The sequence below is a fragment of the Lemur catta genome, chromosome 2 (assembly GCF_020740605.2).
Source record: "Lemur catta isolate mLemCat1 chromosome 2, mLemCat1.pri, whole genome shotgun sequence".
NCBI classification, from domain to species: Eukaryota; Metazoa; Chordata; class Mammalia; order Primates; family Lemuridae; genus Lemur; species Lemur catta.
The window spans coordinates 12,531,875-12,549,614 of record NC_059129.1 but is presented as its reverse complement, the minus strand read 5'-3'; the positions used below and the strand labels follow the sequence as shown (position 1 = coordinate 12,549,614).

At 43.7% G+C, this 17,740-nt stretch overlaps 1 protein-coding gene across 2 annotated transcripts in view; it reads left to right on the top strand.

The window, feature by feature from the left end:
• Positions 1 to 228: 228 nt before the first annotated feature.
• TMC7 (transmembrane channel like 7) overlaps positions 229 to 17,740 on the top strand; it is a 30,009-nt gene continuing 12,497 nt past the window's right edge. For both annotated transcript variants that reach the window (XM_045542693.1, XM_045542694.1), the window contains exons 1-7: positions 229 to 317; positions 2,275 to 2,518; positions 5,765 to 5,913; positions 7,574 to 7,741; positions 9,846 to 9,928; positions 14,310 to 14,455; positions 16,293 to 16,440. In XM_045542693.1, coding sequence (XP_045398649.1) covers positions 305 to 317; positions 2,275 to 2,518; positions 5,765 to 5,913; positions 7,574 to 7,741; positions 9,846 to 9,928; positions 14,310 to 14,455; positions 16,293 to 16,440 — 951 coding nt within the window. In that variant the 5' untranslated portion in view covers positions 229 to 304. The remainder of the gene's footprint in view (positions 318 to 2,274; positions 2,519 to 5,764; positions 5,914 to 7,573; positions 7,742 to 9,845; positions 9,929 to 14,309; positions 14,456 to 16,292; positions 16,441 to 17,740) is intronic.

Here is a 17,740-nt window from a genome sequence, read left to right as displayed (position 1 = left end):
CATGGGCATGCTTCGGCCCAGAGTCCTCAGTGGCTTCCTGGCTCAATGACATTAGAAGGTCCTGCCACAGCCTACAAAAGCCGACTTGGTCCGACCCCAGCCACCTCTCTGACCTCAGCGTTTCCATTCTCCCCATCCCAGATACCTATTGTTGCTTAACAAATTACTCCAAACGTGGTGGCTTAAGCCATTTTATCATTTCTGCTGATTCTGTGCACCAGGAATGCAACAGGGCACGGAGGAACCGGCTTGCGCCACTGCACAGGACGTCTGCTGGGACCGGAACGCCCACGACAGCCTCTTCATGGCGGTGCCTGGTAAGGATGCCCCAGGGGGTAGGGACATGATCCAGGGGCCTTGGTTCTCCTCATTGTAGGCTTACGGCCTCTTCCTCTCCAAGTGGTTATGCCAGGCAGCCGGACGTCTTAGCTGGCAGCCCAGGGTCCCAAGAGCACAGAAGTGGAAGCCACCAGGCCCTCTTATGACTTGGAGTTGGGACTGGCAGAGCATCAGTTCTGTTGCATCCTTTGGGTAAAGCAAGTGTCAGGCCCAGCTGAGATTCAGAAGGGGACCACACAAGGGGACCACACAAGGGGACCACAGAAGGACTGGTATGGCTCATGGGGGTCCACCAACAAAACGGCCCGCCAGCCTCCTGCCCATTCACTCTTCTCCAACATGCCAAGCACGCACCTGCCCCTGGACCTTTGCACTTGCTGCTTCCCCTCTGCCCAGGGTGCCTTTCCCCAAACACCCACAGATCTCACACCTTCCCTTCATTCAGCCTACAACAAATGTCGCCTCAGTAGGGAGACCATACCTGACCCTCCCTTATCAAAAACAGCACTCACCCCCATATCACCTCTGGGCCCTTATATCACTCTGTTTTGGGGGGGGTTTATTCATTGTACTTATCACCTCCTGGCATAATATTTATTGCCTGTTTATTATCTTATCTCCCTCTCCCCATCTCAGAATCTTTAAGTGCCATGTGAGAAGGGCATTTGCTTTGCTCACTGCAGTGTCCCTAGCTCCAGATATGACACATGCCAGATAGAGTGGCTGAATGAATGAGTATTCAAGATGAGGAAAGTGAAGCTCAGAGAGGTTAAGTAACTTTCCCAAAGACACATAGCTAATAAACCACAGAGCTGGGATTCAAACCCAAGCAAGTTGGCATCTTACCTAAAGCCATAGAAGCTCCGCTACTTGTAGGATAATTGCTTAGATAATTATGGCTGCCTCCTCTTTTCCCTTAGTCCTGTCTGTCTCTACTTGAAGTGATCTTCCCACAACTAAAATCTGATCAGGGATAAAACCCTTCTTGAAGGTGGCTTCCCTCCTCTTCAACAGGAAGTCCACCTGCCTTAGGCTGCTGTACAAGGAAGGAGCAGCAGAGCTTGCCTTCTAGCTGTGTCCTGAGACAGTAGAAAAAACAAGGGTTTCAGAGTCAGATGGACCTGGCTTTGTTTCTGCAACCCCCACCACGGGCTCTCTAATCACAAGCAAACTATGGATGTCATTCATTCTGAGTGTCTGCAGTCAGCTGAGGGTGGGCTTTCTGAAAGCTGGTCTTGGTGGCCTCAGCTGGGACATGGTCTCATCCTCCAGCTCAAGCTTGTGCTAGCTGGGCTACAGAGGGAAGCAGAAGCGTGCAAGGCTTCCTGAGGCTGGGCTTAGGAATGGCACAGCATCATTTATACTGTATTCTGTCAGTCCAAGCAGGTCACAAGGCCAGCCCAAACCCCATGAGTACGTGTGCAGTTCTTAACAGAGCGCCTGACACACAGAAAATGCTCAGTAAATGCTATTATTATTGCTGTCCATGTTGTTATCACCATGCATTTGCAGAGCACTTTATGCTTTTTCAAAGTTTTATTGCATATGTTATTATACTCTCCACTGTGTGAGGGCACATGGGGCAGATATTACAAGCCCCATTTGACAAATGAAAAGCAGAGTTTAGAAAACTTGCCCAGTGCCACACTTTTAGCTAGTGGCTGCAGGCAAACACTAGAAGTCAGATACCGTACAATTTAAAGCATGTTTACAAACAAATCTGCAGAAAGCGAACCCATTTGCAGATGATTTCGTTGCCATGAGCACCATTGTGGTAAATAAAGTAAGATCCAAATGTTCTCGTCACTGGCCCAGGCTGGTGACTATCTGCAAGCTTTAGTTATGGTGCCCAAGATCCAAGTGTCCTATACAAGTTTTGTGGTTTGGCTCCCAGGCTCCCTGGAGTGAATGATGGCTTGCTTCTCTTTTACCCAGAGACCCCCTCCCTGGACTTGAGTTGCTTCTCCTCTCCACCCGTGAACTTCCTTCAAGAATTGCCAAGCTACCGGTCCATCGCCCGCAGGAGGACGGCCATCCTTTCCCGTGACAAGCAAAGCGGCACTTTGCTAAAACCGACAGACTGTTACAGCTCCCGCCTGGAGGGAGGAATCGCTGAGAACCTCAATAGCCAATGCATTCGAAAGTATGCACTGAACATCTCCGAGAAGCGGAGACTCAGGTTTGTTTGATAGCCACCTGGAAACCACCTAATGTATGTTATGGGCAGAGGTGCATTTTATACATAGAATTCATTTCCTGAAGAGCTCACATAATTAAAATTTTACTCCTTAGGGCAATCTAAGCCTCTGTGACAAAGATACCCAAACATGTAATAGGTCAACATATGAGAAGTTTATTTATTGCTCACGTAAAGAACTAGGTTCAGGTCAGTAGGGGAGTTGGCAGCCATTCGGGGACCCAGGCTCCTTCCGTCTTGTGGCTCTGCACCCCCTCCCGAAAGGCTCATTTTTGTCTGCATTGAGTCAGTGGAAAAGGAGAGTACGGAGTTTGAGTACACCAGTTAGCTACACAGCATTATAAACCACCTTACAATTTAGTAGCCTAAAACAACACCTTCACAAGTCTGTAAGTTAGCTGGCCAATTCCTCTAGTTTCAGCTGGGCTCACTATATATCTGTAGTTAGCTGTGGCTGGGAACGTGGCTTTTGTGATCTAGGCTGGGGGTCAGCTGGCCTTAGGCTGGTCTGGGATGGCCTCGGCTGGGATGATCACATGATATCATCCTCTGTCAGCTTAGCTCGTGCTTACTTATGCGGTAACAGTTGGGATCCAAGAGAGGTGCAGAGGCCGGCAAGGCCTCCTGAGGCTGGGCTTGGAACTGGCTCGGCCCTGCTTCTCCTGCATTCTCTGGTCTAAGCAGATCACAAGGCCAGTCCAGATTCAATCGGTGGGAGAAGAGATTCCTCCTCCTCCTGGGAAGAGCTGCAAAGTCACATGGCAATGGGGGATACACACATTGATGGAGCAGTCGGGGGAACTTATATGAGTTAAGCCTGAAAGTTGGACATATCACTTCTACTTACATTTCTACTGGAGGGAATTGACTCGCATGGCCAAACCTAACTGCCAGGAAGGCTGGGAAATGTCTCCAGCTAGTGCCAGAGAAGGGGAGAGTGGATTTTGGTGGTAGCTTGCCATCTCCTCCATTCTTGCGGAATTCAGAACATAATTTTCCCATTGACGATATAATGGCACAGATGAGTATTTCTGCTTACCTCTCTAACGGGGGCTACTCAGAGCTAGTGGCATAAGGAGGAGCATGATGCACTGTGCCTTCTAGCTTTGAAAACACTTCATCTTGGGTAATTTTTATTTTTAATTTGGGGGGGCATTTGTATTCTCAAGAAATATGTGAATAAAGTAAGACTTTATGAATGTATTTCATTTCCCACTCTTTCAGATTCAGATTTTGAATTCTTATAAAATACTACTACTGCTCTACACCAAATTTTTCCACGCCCAAAAAGGAAACATATTTTCCTCCATCAAGGGGCTCCCAAGCTAAGTGGAAAAAGAACACTAGGAAACCCATGAGAGCAGGGGCCATGTCTACCTGGTTTACCAGCAAATCCCTGGAACTTGGCAAAGAAAAGGACACAAGGATGATAATACTAGTGGCTAGTAGTTATTGAGCACTGACATCCAGCCAGGTGTTACTCCAGGCTCTTTCTTTGCTTTAATCTCCATGTCTACCCTCTGAGGCGGGGTTTCTAAACCTTGGCACTATTGCTTGTTGACATTTGGGGCTAGAGAGTTCCCTGTAGGGGAGGCCGTCTGTGTATGTGGAATGTTTAGCAGCATCCCTGGCCTCTACCTATTAGATGCCAGGAGCACGTTCCCCTCTCCCCAGTCGTGACAATCAAAAATACCCCCAGACATCGCCTGATATCCCCTGGCAGGGGCATGGGGGCAAAATCACCCCAGTTGAGAACCACTGGTCTAAGGTTTGTTAAGCCCAGTTTACAGATAAGGAAACTGAGGCATGGCACAAAGAGGCTTGTTTGAATGGAAGGTTCAAAGCCCTTCCCTTGACAGGAGGGCCCTGTCTGCTGGAGGAGGACAGACTGGGGGGAGGGGGAGGCGTGTGCCACGTGCTATGGGGGGGCTGGCCGGGGGCCAGGGCAGACTCCCTGCTGCATGCAGGGGAAGGCAGGGCAGTCCTCACGCCCCACACTCACGCTGTGCTCCCGCCTCACCAGATGCTTGGCTGTCTCCAAATTCCTCACGTTCCCTCTCTCACCCTCAGGCCCTGACACCTTCTCTTTCCAGCCTAAAGAATGTGCTTTTTCTTCTGTAAATAATGATGAGCCATAAAATGAAAATACATTTCTTTTTTTTTTAATTTTTTTTTGAGACAGAGTCTCACTCTCTCGTCCTGTCTAGAGTGCCATGGTGTCAGTCTAGCTCACAGCAACCTCAAACTCCTGGGCTCAAGTGATCCTCCTGCCTCAGCTTCCTGAGTAGCTGGGACTATAGGTGCATGCCACCACACCCAGCTAATTTTTCTATTTTTAGTAGAGACAGGGTTTCACTCTTGCTCGAGCTGGTCTCGAACTCCTAAGCTCAAAGGATCCTTCCACCTTGGACTCCCAGAGCGCAAGGATTACAGGTGTGAGCCACCATGCCTGGCCTCTTTTTAAAAAAAATGTTTGTTAATTGTGACAAAATACACCTAAAATTTATAATCTTAATAATTTGAAAGTGTACAGTTCAGTGGCATTAAGTACATTGACAAGGTTGTGCAACTGTCACCGCTATCCAGATCCGGAAATGTTTTATCACTTTCACTGGAGACTTTGTACCCATTAAACGGCCAGTCTCTGTTTCCGCCTCCCCTCAGCCCTGGGCAACCAGTAACCTACCGTGTGTCTCTATAGATTGGCCTGTTCTGGACATTTCGGATAAGTGGAACCATACAGTATGTGATCTTTGTGTCTGGCTTCTTACACTTAGCATAATGTTTCCAAGATTCGTCTATGTTGTAGCAGGTGTCAGTACTTCATTGTTTTTAAAGCCAAATCATATTACATTGTGTGGATACACCACATTTTTTTAAATCTACTCATCCAAATGCATGGACATTTGGGTTGTTGCCACCTTGTTGCTATGGGGAATAGTGCTGCTATGAACACTCATGGCAAGTTTTTATTTGAGGACCCTGTTTTCAGTTCTTTTGAGTATGTACCTAGCAGTGGAATTGCAGGGTCCTATGGTAATTCTGTGTTTAACGTTTTGAGGAACCGCCAAACTGTTTTCCACAGTGGCTGTGCCATTTTATATTCCCAGCAGCAATGTAGGAGGGCTCTGGTTTTTTTTCCCATCCTCTCAGCTGGGGTTTTATTGGATGTGGAGACTCGATGATGTTGCCGTTGTCATTGTCGTCGTGATCGTGTTTTTAATGCAGGGACATTCAGGAGACCCAAATGAAGTATCTATCCGAGTGGGACCAGTGGAAACGGTACAGCAGCAAGTCTTGGAAGAGATTCCTGGAGAAGGCTCGCGAGATGACGACCCACCTGGAGCTGTGGCGGGAGGACATTCGCAGCATAGAAGGTACCGCACCCCGAATTCTGTGCAGTCTCCTCTGCAGAAGTCTCTGTGTCTGGGGAAAAAATACACCTTCGTTCTCGCTAAGCACTAGCTGAAATCGAGCATTTCCTTTCCTCCTGTGATGAATGTGAGCAACAAAGCACGGTTAGGCTTAGTAGAACCTGTGTCTTCATCACCAGAAAAAGTCATGGATGTTTTCCTGTCCTTTCCGGCTGTTGTAGTTACCTTGGAATACCATTTACGCACAACACTACTTTGAAATGCATTAGAAAGATCATTACTAGACTTGCCACTAGATGTTGTTATTCAATGTACCAATGAAGATATTCATATGTTATTCTATCACAAGTATGGTTTTTAATATGATGCTAACTCTATTGTTTGGATTTTATGCATTTGTAACATTATCTGAGTTGAGATGAGGTTCATCGGCTTCACCAGACAGCCAAAGAAAGGGTGCCTGTGGCCCTGAAAATACTAAGAATCCCGACGTTCTCATAATGGTGAGAATTTGGGAGATAGTATCGTGTTAGTCTACCTGGGCTGCCGAGCATGTTACTCATATTAGTCGAGTTAATCCTCACTAGAACCCTTCCTATAGGAACTCACCCTTCCCCTGGCTCAGAGAGGTTAAAATCTTGCCCAGGTTCACTCAGCTTGAATGAGGCAGAGCCAGGGTTTGAACCCAGACATTCAAGTTTCAGAGTCCAGGGTTTTGGCCACTCTGTCCAGCTTCCTACCTTTTTAAGTGGTGGCCTTTCTGGAGATTGTCATTCAGAAAGTGGCTTGCGTGGTAGAGGATAGGTTCTCCCTGGGAACTGGGACTTTGATTTTTCTCCCAGTTGCTCTGTCTCTGATTTCTTGGGCAGCTGGGTGCTCACCACCAACAGACATTTAGAAAATTAAATTTTTTAAATGATACAGTTTACAATGGAATCACAAAATGTCAGATACCTAAGAATATATCTAAAGAAAGATATGCAGTAATTCTGCACAGAAAACTATCAACTATTATTGAGAAAAACTAAAGAAGACCTAAATATACCGTGTTCATGGATCAGAAGACTCAATAATATAAAAAGATGTCACTTCTCCTCAAATTGACCTATATATTTCATGTAATTGCAGTTAGAATCTCAGCAGATTGTGTGTGTGTGTGTGTGTGTGAAAATTAATACACTGATTCAAATGTTTGTATATAAATGCAAAAGGCCAAGGATACCTAGGACGATCTTGAGGAAGACAAAGGTGAAAGACATATAGTACTATATATGAAGTCTTATTATAAATCTGGAATAAATAAGATAGTCTAGTATTGGTGCAAGGATAGACAAATATACCCATGGGACAGGGTAGAGTTAAGAAACAGATTCATATATATACAGTCAAGTGATTTCCCCAAAAGGCAATCAATAAATGGGGTAGAGTCTCAATCAATCAATAAATGATGTGAGCCCTCCCTCACACCATTCTCAAATGATTAATTCAAGATTGTAGATCTAGGAAGTAGAAGCTTTAAGCCAATGGTAGAAAAAATAAAATGTTTCTTCCTCCCATCTCCCACCAAGATTCCTCTGACTTCAGCTCTCTGTGACTGACTGAATCTATGACACGTAGTGGGTCAATACTTCTGGTCAACGATGTCTGAACTTCTTTTTTCCAGGGAAATTTGGCACTGGGATTCAGTCCTATTTCTCCTTCTTGCGGTTCCTGGTGCTGCTGAATTTGGTGATATTTCTGATCATCTTTATGCTGGTTTTGCTCCCAGTCTTGCTTACCAAATACAAGATCACCAACAGCAGCTTTGTGCTCATTCCATTCAAAGACATGGGTGAGTCCAAGGCTTGGTTTACTATGAAGCGTGTTCTTTTTGCTGTGTACCTCCCTACAATACTTCCTTTGCTAGGAATCTTTATTCAAAGTCTTGGGTTGACTGTATTAGTCAGGATGGGCTATGTTATGCTGCAGAAACAAATGACCCCATCACACTCAGTGCCTAATAACCACAAAGGTTTATTTCTCACTCACAGCCCATGTCCATCATGGCTTGATGGTCTTTACTCTGGAGCCCCAGCTGATGGAGCAGCCTCCATCTGGACCACTGATAGTCACAGTGGCCAAGGACAAACCTGTGCTAGCTCCTGAAGCTTCTGCCTAGAAATGACACATTGCATTTTTGCCACATCTCTTTGACCAATGCAAGTCACTTGGCCACTGCAGAGTGCATCAGGGCATTTGGGAGGAGCAATGCAGGGTAGAAAAGTAGACTATTTAGCAAACATAACACAGTCTAGCCCAGTGACTTTATGTCAAGATTTTTATCTCTGATAAGTGTGATGTTCAAGGGAACTATGTGTTCAATACCGGTTGTGTGCCAGACATTATGGCAAGTGCTAAACCTGGGTTTTCTTATTGAATTCTCAACACAAGTCAGATCATCTGGTGGTCCTAAGTGTTTCAGATGGAAAGAGTTTTGCATGTTAGAATTATAACAGAGCTGAGTTGAAAATGGCCTTGGAGGAACTGGTTCAACTCCCTTATTTTAACAAAGAGGAAACTAAGGCCCAGAGAAGGGGTGGTAGATTGGGTTATTTTTCCCAATTTGTCCCTCCCCTGTAATCGTGACTTTGCAGGGCCTTCCACTGTGGGTGGAGACTGTTTCCTTCCCCATTGGTATTGAGCTTGACCATGAGACTCATTTTGTCTAGCGCAGTGTTAGCTAGAAATGTCTTTGTGAGGTTGGGTTGCCTGATTTTGCCCCTGTGATCTCCCATGAGAAGAACATTCCCCAAGGACCATTTCCTCTTCAGCCTGGGCCCCAGAATGAAGTCACATAGAACAGATCTCAACTATTTAGGAACAGGAACTCAACTAGAAGTCTGCAGTCCATCGTTGCTCAGCCTAAATCAGCTGCATAAATTCAAACCCATGCATGAGAAAATAGATGTTTGCGGTTTTAAGTCACTGGGACTTTGAAGTGGTTTGTTACACAGCCATAGCTGTCTGATACAGAGAGGAAGTGAGTGAGTTGTTCAAGCATAAGATAGTATCACTAAAACTGATATTCAGAAAATTTCCTGGGTAATTATACATATGTAAATATATGTATTTTTTAAATAAAACTGTGTTTACACACACATAGAAATGTTTCTATATTAGATGTACTTAAAATGGGATAACAATTATACCAGTCACATATCCCCAGACATGTACAAATATGAACCCAAAACCACAAAACACACATACAAGCAGAAAATGTTTTATCTATGGATCCACACACAAAATATATAGAAAAGGCATATGTCCCCAAATATTTAGGGAGAATAATGAAGGAAATACTAAAAATAGAAATAGAAGATAATAAAAATAGAAGGAAATGATACTATATTTCGCATATCAGGGTTTTGACTACATGTAGAAAATCACAAATACACAAACGCCTCCATATAAAAATATGCAAATCTATATGACATATCCAAATATGTGTGTGTATATATATACCCACACACACAGTCATGCGCCACATAATGTTATTTCATTCAACAACAGACCACATATGCAACAGTAGACCTATAAGATTATAATACTGTATTTTTACTGTACCTTTCTACAGTTAGCTACACAAATGTGTACCATTGTGTTGCATTTGCCTGTAGTATTCAGTATAGTAATATGCTGTCCAGGTTTGGAGCCCAGGAGCAATAGGCTATATAACCTCAGTGTGTAGTATGCTATATCATCTAGGTTTGTGTGAGCACACTCTCTGATGTTCATACAATGCTGAAATCATGTACCAACAACATTTTTTAGAACGAGTCTCCACTGTTAAGCAATGCATGACTGCACCTGCTTATATACACAAATCGTGATAAGCAGACAAGTTAGGGAGACTGTCAAATTGTTTCTACTGATGTTCTTGTTTTCATTTTTTGCAGATATACAATGTACAGTGTATCCAATAAGTAGCTCTGGACTCATTTACTTTTACAGCTATATCATAGACTTGCTTTCCGGCACTGTAAGTATTTAACATGATCCTTTGGTTTTTTTTGTTTTTGTTTTTGTTTTTTTTTTTTGAAACAGAGTCTCGCTTTGTTGCCCGGGCTAGAGTGAGTGCCGTGGCCTCAGCCTAGCTCACAGCAACCTCAAACTCCTGGATTCAAGCAGTCCTACTGCCTCAGCCTCCCAAGTAGCTGGGACTACAGGCATGCACCACAATGCCCAGATAATTTTTTCTATATATATTTTTAGTTAATATAATTTCCAGATAATTTCTTTCTATTTTTAGTAGAGACGGGGTCTCGCTCTTGCTCAGGCTGGTCTCGAACTCTTGACCTCGAATGATCTACCCGCCTTGGCCTCCCAAAGTGCTAGGATTATAGGCGTGAGCCACCACGCCCGGCCTTAACATGATCCTCTGTTTGGACCCTCAATATACTGAAAATTGGTTGATTTAAAGATCAGTTTCCTGGATGTCCGCAGTGAGAGCCAAACACAAGTGTTGACACATGTACCAGTAAAAGAAGTAGGATTTGTGGTTATCTCATCAGCAAGGACAATCTCCACCCACCCCTGCTAGCATGACAGGAAACATGCTTTGTCACTTCCAGCCATTGGCCATTCCCCAGTCCTTGCCACCTTCATACTGACCTGCAACAAAATATTTACTGAGTTCCCCCACAGAACGAAGATTCAGTGAAAATGAACCTGGATGGAATTTATCTAATTTCTCTGACACTGCAAACCTTAACATTTTGGGGTGCTAGACTACATGGATGAAAGCTGTCTCCACTCCTCAGAAATTACACACAGAAACATGCGTAATGCACAGACTCAGTTGTACACACGTGTACCATGTACACGGGCATTTGCAGATTCCATGAAATCCCTTAACACCCCCTGCTCTAAAATGGAATTAATTTCATTGCTCTTACAGTAGTTCTAAAACGTTTTTTATCATCTTCTAACAAAGTGATTTTGTGGGTGTGTTTTAATTTTTTCATCCCACTTTTTTCAGCAAGTAAAATAGCAACTATGAAAAGTGGCCATCTCTGCCTTCTAGAACAGGGTTTCTCAGCCTTGGCACTATTGATGTTTGGGGTCAGATAATTCTGTGTTGTGGGGGTTGTCCTGTGCATTGTGGGATGTCGGGCAGCATCCCTAGTCTACGACCACTAGATGCCAGTGGCACACCCCCTTCCAGTTGTGACAACCAAAAATGTTTCCAGACATTGTCAGATGTTCCCTGGAGGACAGAATTGCCCCCACTTAAGAACCACTACTATAGCTATTTACGAAATACAGATAAATAAAAGTATCTTTCTGAAAGTTACCGGTATTAAAATGCCATGTCATTGAGCTCCCACTTGTCTAAATGGATAGGTAGAAAGCCTTGAATTTGTCCATGGCATTTGATTTTGAAAAAGTGCATTTATATCTCTGAGCTCATGTTTTCTGCAAAAAAAAAAAAAAAACTCAGAGAGATTGCTAGATAGATGTTCAAATGTTACCTAGGCAAATGAGAAAATGAAAGCTATGCAAATGTCAACTATGCAGATGAGAAAGGAAATTCAGTACTCACCCAAGGTCACACTGCTACTCAAAACTGGAATCAGATCCCAAAGCTGCTGTTTGCCTTCTTTCTTTAAGATTACATCTTACAAGAGAAGTTTCTGTTTGTGAACCTTGACATATCATAACCTCCTTCTTTATAAGAAAGATTTTATAGGGGACTTAACTGTACTTAATCATAAATGTTCAATAAAGTAAGCAGGATATAAAACCTCCCTGTCTAAAAGAACTTCTTGTGATGTTCTGAAGAATGTTGTGGATCTGTCCTGTATAACGAGAGCCACTAACTCTTGAGCACTTGAAATATAGCTGGTTTTGGCTGAGAAGCTGAGTTTTAATTTAATTTTATTGTTATTAATTTAAATTGAAAGAGACCCAAGTAAAAGAGGACCAGAGAGATCTAACAAGAACTTATCTTTTTAAAAGAGTTGAGCCAAACTCCTTATCAAACTGGGGAATTTATTTTCCACACCCAGTGGCCCTTTGCCCTGTAATGTTACATTATTTTGAGGGAAAGATTGATGATAACTCTGATACTGACCTGGGGCAATATAAATCAGGTTTCATCTAGTTGGACAAGTATTTATGGCCTGTGTCCAGCTTTTAGGGGAGTTAAAGAGAATATGTAGTCTTGTGTTTCTACTTTTTCTTTTCTATTAAACAATTTCCTTAGTTACTCAAATAACCTAAGAATACATGGCTGTCATGAAAAATATAGAATTCATAGAGTAAAATGGGAAAGTGCCCTTCCCCAGAGGTCAGCAAACCTCTGACACCCTGGTTCACAGTCTACGGGACCTTTCTCTATGCACTTACGTGGTCTTGCATAATATTGCATAATACGGATTTTTCATGATCTAGCTAGTCCCCTACTGATGGGCATTCAGATTACTTCCATTTCTTCCCTTTATAAACAATGCTGTAGGTAACATCTGTGTATCACTTAGACACTGTTTCTGCTTCCTGTATCTGTTCTCTTCTTCGCTGTTCTGGACTTTTGCTGACGTTGAAGGAGATGTCCAATCGCTCCCACCACAAGAAGTCAGAGACTTTTCTCTGCTATTTTTCACAAAGGGCACCTTCGTATTGTTTTTAATAACCTTTTCATCACCTCTGAAAGAAACCCCGTATTGTTTAGCTGTCACTTCCTGGTCTCCCTCATCAGCACTAAGGAACTGTTAATCTACTTTCTGTCTCTGAAAGGGCTGTTTATTTTTTATTCATTTATTTTTTTAGAAACAGGGGTCTCACTTTTGCTCAGGCTGGTCTTGAACTCCTGAGCTCAAAGGATCCTCCTGCCTCGGCCTCCCAGAGTGCTAGGATTACAGGCGTGAGCCACCACGCCCGGCCCTCCAGAACTTCTTCATCTTGCAAATCTGAAACTCTATACCTGTTAAACAACAACTCTCCTTTTTCCCCTCCCCACGTCCCCTGGCAACCACCATTCTATAGTACTTTCTGTCTATGAGTTTGACTACTTTAGATACTTCATATGAGTAGAATCTTAACAGTATTCGTCTTTTTGTGACGGGCTTATTTCACTTAGCATAATGTCCTCAAGGTTCATCCATGTTGTAGCATGTGACAGGATCTCCTTTTTTAAGGCTGAATGATATGCCATTGTATGTATAGACCACATTTTGTTCAAAGCTATGAAGACTTAGCCCTCTGTTTTCTTCTAAGGATTTTATAGCTTTGCCTCTTACATTTAGGTTTTTGATCCACGTAAAGTTAATTTTTTTGTATATGATGTGAGGTTGGGGCCCAGCTTCATTCTTTTACATGTGTCTATCCAGTTGTCTCAGTATAATTTGTTGAAGACTATATTTTCTCCTTATCAAAAATCAATTGACAGCTGGGCGTGGTGGCTCATGCCTGTAATCCTAACACCCTGGGAGACAGAGGCAGAAGGATCGCTTGAGCTCAGGCATTCGAGACCAGCCTAAGCACGAGCAAGACTCCATCTCTCCTAAAAATAGGAAAAAATTAGCCGAGCGTGGTGGTGCATGCCTGTAGTCCCAGCTACTCCAGAGGTTGAGGCAGGAGGATCACTTGAGCTCAGGAGTTTGAGGTTGCTATGGGCCGTGATGATGCCAGACACTCTAGCCTGGGTGACAGAGAGATTCTGTCTCAAAAAAAAAAAAAAAAAGATCAATGACTATAGACATATTGATTCATTTCTGGACTCAGTCCTATTCCATTGATGCATATGTCTATTCTTATGCCAGTGCTACACATCTTGATTACTGTTATTTTGTAGTAACTTTTGAAGTGGGGACATGTGTGCCTTCCAACTTTGTTCTTTTTCAAAGTTGTTCTGGCTATTCTGGGTCTCTTGCAATTCCATATGAATTTTAGGATCAGCTCGTCAGTTTCTACCAAGAAGCCAGCTGGGATTCTGACAGAGCTTAGGTTGAATCTGTAGATCAATGTTGGGAGTATTGCAGTGGATCTCCTGATCCACAAACATGGGATGTTTTCCCATTTATTTCAACCCTCTTTAATTTTTTTCCACAATGTTTTATAGTTTTCAGGGTATAAGATTTGTAGGTCTTTTGTTAAATTCACTCCTAAATGTTTTATTCTTTTTGATGCTATGGCACATGGAATTTTGTTCTTGATTTCAGTTGTTACTTGTGCATTTTTAATGCTAATGTTTCATCAGTGCTTTATTTCCCAAACACTAACAGAATAGCCCGTATAATTCTGGTGCTATTCCAGTCTCTGGGGATTCGGGGATGAAATAAGGACACTGAGGCAGGGACTATTCTTCTGGTTCCCTACAGTGAGCTCATCAGTCTGACCTCATGCCCTTGGCTTTGTTTCAGGGTTTCTTGGAGGGGACCAGCCTCTTTTATGGACATTATACCATTGATGGGGTGAAATTTCAGAACTTCACCTATGATCTTCCCCTGGCTTATTTGTTAAGCACGATTGCCTACCTGGCCCTGAGCCTTCTTTGGATAGTGAAAAGGTAAAGTTTTATCTTGTCAATTGTGTTTTCTCTGAATTGCCTTTGAGGGCTGGAGTCTGTGAGCTCTAAGCTCTGGGAGTCTTTGCCCAGAGAACGAGTGGAGTCCAAGGGTAGGCTCTGTGGGGAAAGGTTTCCGAGTATGTTGGCAACTGAGGAAACCTGGAGGAAATGGAACCTGGGATTTGGGAGCTGGAGTAGCAGCCTGGAGTTCTTCATTCAGTCATTATTGAACACATCTGGCAATCCCACCAGCACCTGCACACACCTTACCTTTGCTTTGGTGTGTATGTTAACTAGGTCTCTACTGGGTTGTAAGTGGCAGAAATCCAATTCCCTTCTTTGGATCTTAGCTTCCTTATCTGTAAAACATAGGTTTGGTCTAAATCAGAGATGTTCATTTTGGCACAGTGGCTCATGCCTATAATCCCAGCATTTTGGGAGGCTGAGGCAGAAGGATCACTAGAGGTCAAGAGTTTGAGATCAGCCTGGGCAACATAGTGAGACCCCCATGTTTACAAAAAATTTAAAAATTAGCTGGGTGTGTGGTATACACCCAGCCCCTCAGCTACTTAGAAGGCTGAGGCAGGAGGACTGCTTGAGCCCAGCAGTTCGAGGCTGCAGTGAGCTGTGATCACACCACTGCACTCCAGCCTGAGCAACAGATGGAGACCCTGTCTCAAAAAAATAAATACATAAATTAGAGGTTTTCAACTGGGATGGATCACCATGAGCTTTATAAAATGGTGTATTTCTGCACCCCACAGGAGACCTACTGAATTGAAAATCTCAGAGTATGAAACCACTTTGGGAATCTGCATTTTGGGAAAACAGCCCAGGTGGTTCTGATATAAAATCCTTTTTGTGACCCTTTGGCAGAATGACTGATTGCAATAATTGCTTCTGCTTCTATTGTCTCCATGCCTCAGCGCTAACAAATCCTAAAAATAAACTGTTTCATCTACAGAGGACTGTGTGTAGCATTTGGTATTTTTATATCAAGTGTCAGGGTGTTTTTTCCATGAAAGCATTTGAATGAATAAAAATGATGAAATGTGCAACAGAGTTGTATGTGACCTAAACAGGTGCTCACTAAATATTCATTTAATTTACTGTCTAAGTCATCTATTCATTCATTTATCCCTCAGTGGCATACTGGCCATAGTATGGTGCAGGCATTCTGTATATAAAGATGGCAAGACAGCCAGGGTGCCTGTCCTCTGGGAATTTAAAATTTAGTCAGAGTAAGGGGCTACAAGCAGTAAACAGATAAATAAGATAATTTCAGATTAGGGTCATTGCTGTGAAGAAAATAAAAGGAACTGACTTGAAGGGGGGTTGTGGGCAACTTTAGATGGGGAGGTAGGAATCGTAGAGGAGATATTTGCCCTGAAAGCTGAAGGATGGGAGGAAAGCAGCCACGGGAAGAGTCGGGAGAAGATCCATCCCTGGGGTGGGAACCAGCAAGTGCAAAGGCCCTGAGGCAGGAACAGGGATTTGCATGTTTATGGGATAGAAGGAGAGCCAGTGTAGTTACTGGGAGGAGAGACAGCAGAGCTGGCACGTAGGAGATCTCTAGGCTGAATTAAGGAGTTTGGATTTTATTCCATTTGTGATAGAGACTATTAGATGCATGAAAGGAAATGATTTTCCATCTCATTTCCAGGAAATGAGATACCTGGTTAGCTACCATGTATATTTAGAATGGTCCAAGTCGACCATGTCAGCATGGGCTGAACATGTAGCCGTGTCTGACTTTTAAAATTTTAGACAAAGCCAATTCATGGGCCCCTATTTTGCTGTTGTTCTTATAAGAAGGGTGATTGTGTTTTGGAGTCAGGTCGGTGGAAGGGTTCAAAATCAACCTGATTCGGAGTGAGGAGCACTTCCAGAGTTACTGCAACAAGATCTTTGCTGGCTGGGACTTCTGCATCACCAACCGCAGCACGGCCGATCTGAAGCACAGCAGCTTGCGGTACGAGCTCCGGGTAAGTGCTGCTGGGTTTTCCCTGGGCAGGGTCCCCACACCAAGATCCTGCCTTGGGAGGCTGAGTTTGCAGCTCGCAGAGGATCTAGGGTGGGCGCCAGGCTGTCCCTGGTGCTTAGCAAGTTTCCCTGTGTAGTTTTCAAGAGCTGTTCGCAGCCAGCAGCTTACTAGGGTTGATCACCTTGAACCCAAGCAGGGGGCACTGGTGAACTGGGGCCAGGAAGGGAGATGCAGACACACAGTGGCTGGGAGGAGATTGTGTCTCCCCTCCCACCAACCATCTAAGGGCCTAAGGAGGGAATGTTATGATGATAGGGTGGAGTGAAGAGTATATGAAAAAGTGCAAGAAAATTTCCAAATTAATAAAGAGAGGAGTAATGAATAGCATCTGGGTCAAAGCCATCAAAGAAAAGGAGCCCAAGGCGGGAGGATCACTCGAGGCCAGGAGTTCAAGACCAGCCTGAGCAAGAGCAAGACCCCGTCTCTACAAAAAATGGAAAAATTAGCTGGGTGGGTGGTACACACCTGTAGTCTCAGCTACTTGGGGGGAGGCTGAGGCAGGAGGATCACTTGAGCCCAGGAGTTTGAGGTTGCTGTGAGCTATGATGGCACCATTGCACTCTAGCCCGGGCAAAAGAGCAAGACCCTGTCTCAAAAAAAGAAAAAGAAAGAAAGAAAGAAAGGAAGGGAGGAAGGAAGGGAGAGAGGGAGGGAGGGAGCGAGGGAAGGAAGGAAAGAAGGAAGGAAGGAAGGAAGGAAGGAAGGAAGGAAGGAAGGAAGGAAGGAAGGAAGGAAGGGAGGGAGGGAGAGAGGGAGGGAGGGAGCGAGGGAAGGAAGGAAAGAAGGAAGGAAGGAAGGAAGGAAGGAAGGAAGGAAAGAAAGAAAGAAAGAAAGAAAAGAAGAAAGAAAGAAAAGAAGAAAGAAAAGGAGGAGGAGCCATGTAAATCAAAAACTTAATAAAGTAAGGAGGCAGGAATAAAATCAAATGTATTATTTCTTACACGAAATATGAACAGATTGCATTTTCCTCTTAAAATGAGACTACCATATTGGGTTAAAAGAAAAAATAACAATACCTACCTATTTGCTGTTTAAAAAATGACACATACTGTATATAGGTAATACCATGAATAGATTACAGTTCTGTTTTCACATTTATTGCAAAGCCTGATTACAGGCTCAAATAGGAGGCTCTGCCTTGTCTTAGGCCATTAGTAGCCATAAAAACGGGCTGGGCTTAGTCTGGGAAGGTATCTTGGGGGAGATGAATATTTAAGGGAAGTTTTAAAGATAGGACGGGG